This window comes from Priapulus caudatus, unplaced genomic scaffold (assembly GCF_000485595.1).
Source record: "Priapulus caudatus unplaced genomic scaffold, Priapulus_caudatus-5.0.1 Scaffold520, whole genome shotgun sequence".
In the NCBI taxonomy this organism is placed as follows: domain Eukaryota; kingdom Metazoa; phylum Priapulida; class Priapulimorpha; order Priapulimorphida; family Priapulidae; genus Priapulus; species Priapulus caudatus.
In genome coordinates this window covers 52,727-58,896 of record NW_014577581.1, presented here as the reverse complement: position 1 = coordinate 58,896, position 6,170 = coordinate 52,727, and the positions used below count along the sequence as shown (strand labels likewise).

The window sequence follows — 6,170 nt, the reverse complement described above, 5'->3', positions numbered from 1 at the left end:
GAGACCCTGTAAAAGGTTTCACATGTGAAATGGCAAAAACGCAAGAATCCTTTTGTCCCACCCATGCAGCGTTTCGCTGGTTCGCAACAAGTTAACTCTTGCTAGTACTCAGCTACATGATTCCCCAAATGTCAATTATTTTTTCAAAGACTTATTCAAGAGGCTTGCACCTATTTCCAAGGCCTATTACAATGACAAAGGCCGAATTTTTATATAGCACAGTACCGATTCACTTATCCATCTCAACGATTATAGATCTCCCCCCCCCCCTCTTCGCTTGTGTCCGCGTCAAAGTCTGAAACGGAATACACGAAGAGTATAGACATTTATAAAAAATACTAAGGCATATTGTTCTCAGAGTTAGGTGTAGACCCGCTTTAAGCGTACTTTTTCGCACCTACATGCAAATTCGTCAACTTTACGCCATTTCGCTTACGAGAAGTTAAAAACACTGCTATCGCAATGCCTGGTTTATGAACATATCTACACTTAGTATCTATTCTATATATATATATATATATATATACATTCTATCCTGATTATAATATATATATATATATATTACAACATGCTAGTATAAACACGGTCATTTATTTGGCAGAGCTGTCTGTGGGCAGTGCCAGGCAGCTAGTACTTATACATACACGGCTGCTTCGCAGTTCCATGGGCCAACATGAGAAGTTCAACGCAATGAGCACTGTGTCGTTCAATGACTATGAGTCATTAACATTACACGACCTGAACACCGAGCCCACACCGAACTTGGTGACTACGAGGCACTATAGCCACAGCCAAAATATCCATTGTGCCCCTAATATGATTGTCACTGATGTTCATGTTAACATGTTGATTTTTAAAGTAAACATATTTTATTCGCGAAGAGTACTAACTTGCATACACACCACAAAGAGCGTCAATAACCAGTAAGAAGAAACACAGTTCTTGCTGCCAACCTTTATATATATTACAAACTCCATAAAACCCAGAACTGGTGCCGACAGGACCTCCTCCCAGTCAGCTCAATCAATGCCTTCTCCACTCTCGAGAGAAAACACACCCATTTCCCCGCTTGGCTGCCGCCCTCACCGCCGCGTCCCGAAAACGTTGTCTCACCATGCAAACCTTATTGTACGCACACTACCAGCTCCGAAGGTGGCTACGCCGACACAAGCCCTCATCGTACAATACGCCCGCCCCTCCCCTGCCGGTAACCCTCCCACAATCAAACGCATGCCTACGCCACACAAGCTTCGTCGCTACGCACATTAGCCACCAAAGTCTTCCAGCATCGACCGTGACAAGACGCAGGAAGTGTTTCAGCTCGCCACACCCCGTCCGCGTTACCGTCCGCGCGGCAGACCGCACGCGCCTCGTTTCAACGGTCGCCGCGTTGCTACAGCAGCCGCCACTAGTCGCGCCCCGCCGGCGGCTAAGCCTCGATGACGCAGGCGCCGAGGCGTAGGTGCGAATGTCCGCCCGCCTAGCATCCTGAGCGCCAGTCAGCAGCGGCCCCCCAGCGTGACTCGTCGCCCCGAGCTAAGCCGTGAGCGCACTTGGGAGCGTCCCGGCGGCCACGCGCCCGTAGGCCGATGGATCATCTCGAGCAGAAGCCGGATAGACTTTTGAACGCGGTAGGAGAGTAGCGCTTGAGTAGGAGCGCTCGCGCCGGCGGTCGCCGCCCGTTCCAACGGTGGTAGTGACTGCAGCAGCGCCGACCACGTCGCGGACTCGACTGCAGCCGCCCCCTAGCGCGTGCACGCGCAATCGCCGCTCCCGTGGCAGAGCTAGCGCATTTTGCACTGGTCGCAGTGAGGGCCTGCCGGAGCGCTTCGCGCGTCCAACTGACGGTCATCGCCCCGCCGCCATTCGTGCCGCAGCGCCCCCTGCTCGTGCCGTTGCGCGCAAGTCGCTCTGCAGTCTCGTCGAATTGTAAGCGCGGCCCTCATCCGTGTTAAACCATCGGCTGCGGCGCAGATCGCGCGCGACGCACGGCCCCCTTGCGCCAAAAACGCGGTTGTTTCTCCACCGGACCGCATGCTCAAGCGTGACGCGTCGAAACCCGCGTAGCCAGGCGGTATCAGGGAAGCGCGCGACAGACTCTGTAGTTCGTGCGAGCGATGACCGTGCTCTCAGGCCCTGACGCCGCTTTGCTGCGTCGTTCCCAGTCGCTGCAGGCGAGCGGCCGCCGCCGATAGTCGCCTCGCGCAGTGAAGCGCCGTTCATTGAGGTGCTGCCAGGACGCCGTACGTCGTCAAGCTTCCCGGCTGGCGTAAGCCCGACCGAGCCGGATGATACGGAAATGGGAGGAAACTGTCGCGCAGTGGTGGCGCCCGGCCTTGGCCAGCGCAGCGCGGACGTGGCGCGCGCGAACTCCTCAGCAGAGGGGCCTCCTTCACGTGCGTGCAAGTCACAGACAATGCGTGGTTCGGAGGTCGCGCCAGGGGAGCAGGGCCGCCTCCGATCGCCGTGCCGCGATCACAAATGTGTGACGTTGACGCAGGCGCTGTAAACATCGGACGTGAGCCTCTCGTCGCCCGTCACGGCACCTCACCGGATTACAGTTACTCTGCGGATGCGACGCCACGTGCGGTTCCCAGCGGCCGCCCGTGACTCGCGCAGTGCAACGCTCCTCAAGCGACAACCCTACCGGTGGCGCCGCCTCTCCTGCTGCCTCCACGACCTCGCATGACGCAGCGAAAAGAATGATGCTACCGCGCGCAACCAGACGGCAGGTTGCCGCCCAGAATAGGGAACGGTTCCGGTGGCCGTGAACGAGTCCCATTGTACGAGGGCTGTGGCGCAAAGTACGTCTCGATCCATCTGCCACATAGAGCGACGTCATCGCCTTTAAAGCGGCAAAAAGCATGAAATATTTATGATATTACATATATACCTAATTATTACACTATATATGATCTACACATTTATTGGGTGCCAGCACACACGCAGCAGTTCAATGCCGTGTTCTAATTATATCATATAGTACGCAATAAGCGCCTACATGTCACATGCCAGCACACGCCACTAGACATCAGTGATTAGAAATATGACATATTTTATTAGCCTTTTCTTACTATCGCATAATTCCAGCGAATCCTTCAACTACAACAAGTTCAAGTAGTGAAAGTACAACTACAAAGCTATACCTATACTAGCTCTAGTACTATAGCCCGCTTACATTGACTGCCGCCAGCGGCAGTCAATGTAAGCGGGCTATAGTACTAGAGCTATACCTATACTTATAGACCTAACCTAAGTATAAATAATATTTGTTTACAGTCGTTGCCATACGTTGATAACTTGATTGAATTTAAAGTCTCAACTCAGTCTGAAACCTGAAACGTGGGTAAACGTGCACAAAACGATAAAATCTAACCTATACTACAGCACATCTGCAAAAATAATATTATGAATAATAAAAGACACAGTGTCAGTGCCACACGAGCTATTTTTGGTCATTCGCTTTTTCTACAATGCGCCACCTATGGGCGTTTATGTTACTTAATTTACCTTGTTATATTTACCTTGTTATATATTTCCTTGTTATATTTTCTTTGTTATAGCTCACACTTTTTATAGCGGTACTGCACTAACAGTGTGGAGCTTATATTGTTTATTTTACCCATGCACCGTACAATGTGCTGTCGTAAAATCTATGTTCATTTTTTTTACAGTTCTCTAACATCTACTCTACAGGAGGGTCCTACAGTAGTTCAGAGAGACGAGCAGTGGTTGCCAAGTTAAAACGCCGTATGAGTGCGTGATAGAATGGTATTGCTAACATTATGGACAAGACACCTATACCCTGCCGTAAAGATTCCCATCTGCTCACTGCAAGGCAGCCGGAGAGACGTATGCATTCATACTTGCACAGCTGGCTCTTAGAATATAGGCTAGCAAGCATGCATGATCACACATAATGACATATGAAGTATGGATCGATCATATTGCAGTAATTCTATTGCATGATTTTTGAGTTGTGTACGTTCTCCCAAATCGCTGCCTGCATGTGTGGTGTTGCTATATATATATATGTTGACCAGTACAGTTTCTTCACATAGGCAGCGAAGATTCATGCACCACGTCAGCGTCCCTCGCCGACTGCATCCGAAAAGCTCGGTCCGAGTTAGCAACTTCATTACCAGGAGGGGGAGCCACCTGCAGTGAAGCCGGCGGGGGTCGCAGGCTGCATGTAGTGCGCCATGGAGAGAGGGTCGACTTTACGTTCGGTGGCGACTGGTTCCTTGAAAATTGCTTCGACTCATCGGTAGGTTGAGCGATCTCATGGTATCGGACATATCTTGTGACAAATCCCCACGTTAGGCACGACTCCAATTCATGAAGGTGAACGAACATATATTATATAGCCACTCATGTAGATATACAGGCAATCAAGATACTATAACTGTTATAGTAGGCCACTCCACCGCAACGCCCTCTACAGGCGACCCACTTCGTCTGTCCGCCATTTGTTGTTGCAGGGAAACTACAGGGTTCTTGACGCGAACCTGCCGACAGAAATCCCGCGCCGCGCCGGCGCCCCCGCGACCTTCGACCGCGACTGTCCCCTCACCAAGGTCGGCGTCGCACAGGCTGCAGCAACCGGGGTTGCGATGTCGGACGCCGGAGTCGCGATCACCCGCGCTTACTCATCGCCCGCGCTACGCTGCGTGCAGACGGCGCGCGAAATACTCGCCGCGCTCGGAGTCGACCGCCAGGTGGCGCTGCGGATCGAGCCGGCGCTGTTCGAGTGGATGACGTGGTTCCGGGAGATCCGACCGACGTTTCTGACCGCTGCGGAGATGCTGGACTTTGGTTTCAACATCGACACGTGCTACGAGTCGATAATGGAGGTGGGTATAGTGACGAATGCAGAGCAACGTATTAGCCAGCGAGCCGTGCAGTCGTGATTTGCACGGTCAGTTTTGAAAATGCACGGCCAAAAATGTGTAGCACGGCCTAAAATATTGATCTAAAGACGTGTACATTTGTAAAATTGCACTCCCAAATATTTTTTCTGCACTCCCACAATACTCATTCCTGGCTAATACCCTGATGCAGAGTGATACAGTGAGCCTCCTCTCTCCTCACTATAGCTATCTGTACCTCTAACCTCACCCAATAAACCTGCTCTCAAACATGCTAGCTATCTCTACTTCTCACCATCTATCATCAATGTCGTTTACACTCGATCTGCACGACCGAAGCCTTCTCTCTCCGTGCTAGCCACAGCAAGTCAGGCTAACGCACGCATTTCAAAGATGCATTGCGGAACTTTTAATCGCATGTATAGTGATTGTAGATTTATCTACAGTCTACATAAATATTAAATGATTTTAAATCGCCACGCATAATCATGAGTTAGAAATATGATTATTTACTCCTGACACCCCGTGCCCGGGGGGGAGGGGGCACTCCATATATATTGCATGGTAGGTATGTGCTGCGGGAGAGACCCCCCTTTTTCACCCTAAACTTCCATTCTAGTACATCACATTTTTAAGAATATCTCGTTCCAGAGCATCACAAGTTTACATTTTCGAACATAGCCAGTTCCAGAGCATCCCACATTCAACAAACATTAGTTCCAGAGACCCCCATTTTCAGGTCTGAGTTAGTTCCAGAGCCCCTCATTTTTGACTTCGCAGTGGCACATACCTACCATAATGTGGGGTGAGTGCCCCCCCCCTCCCCCGGGACCCCGTGTGAGGATGAAATAATGAGTCCCTGTGTGTTGCACACGCGTACGTTGTGCATGTGTACAGGACAGAGAGCTTCACATTGACGAGACGTTGGACGAGTACTACGCCCGCAGCCACCGCGTCATGCGCGCCATCGTCGCCGCGGCAACGCACGACGACGACGACATCCTCGTCGTCGCTCACGGCGCATCGCTCGACGTACTTACGCGCAACCTGATTGGTCGGCTGAGCCGCGACGAGCAAGAGTTCCAGCGGGTGCTGTCGAGAACGCCCTACTGCAGCGCCGCCGCGTGCGAGCAGACGCCCGACGGATGGAGGCTGGTGGCGCCACCTGCCAGGTCGTTGAGACACGAGAAGTCATTTCGCCACAACATTCTCGAAGTGCTTCAGTGAATGTAGTGGTAAACTCCGAATGTTTTGCGTGAAATAAGTGTTAAAGCTCGGAATGTTTATTTTAGATATACTAAA

The 6,170-nt window shown here is 51.3% G+C and overlaps 2 protein-coding genes across 5 annotated transcripts in view; one reads left to right on the top strand and one right to left on the bottom strand.

Moving 5' to 3' along the window:
• LOC106811260 (2-phosphoxylose phosphatase 1-like) overlaps positions 1–3,460 on the bottom strand; it is a 7,639-nt gene extending 4,179 nt beyond the window's left edge. Inside the window, exon 1 of one of the 4 annotated variants that reach the window (XM_014814819.1) lies at positions 3,278–3,460. The gene's annotated coding sequence lies outside the window, so the exon portion shown is untranslated. The remainder of the gene's footprint in view (positions 1–3,277) is intronic. The other 3 variants (XM_014814820.1, XM_014814821.1, XM_014814822.1) reach the window with 3 other exon arrangements.
• A 228-nt stretch (positions 3,461–3,688) lies between these two features.
• Positions 3,689–6,170, top strand: part of LOC106811261 (protein UBASH3A homolog) — a 2,722-nt gene continuing 240 nt past the window's right edge. Inside the window, exons 1-4 of the mRNA XM_014814824.1 lie at positions 3,689–3,852; positions 4,062–4,267; positions 4,482–4,853; positions 5,766–6,170. The exon at positions 5,766–6,170 is cut by the window's right edge and continues 240 nt beyond it. Of these exons, the coding sequence (XP_014670310.1) occupies positions 3,786–3,852; positions 4,062–4,267; positions 4,482–4,853; positions 5,766–6,095 (975 nt within the window). The 5' untranslated portion in view covers positions 3,689–3,785 and the 3' untranslated portion in view covers positions 6,096–6,170. The remainder of the gene's footprint in view (positions 3,853–4,061; positions 4,268–4,481; positions 4,854–5,765) is intronic.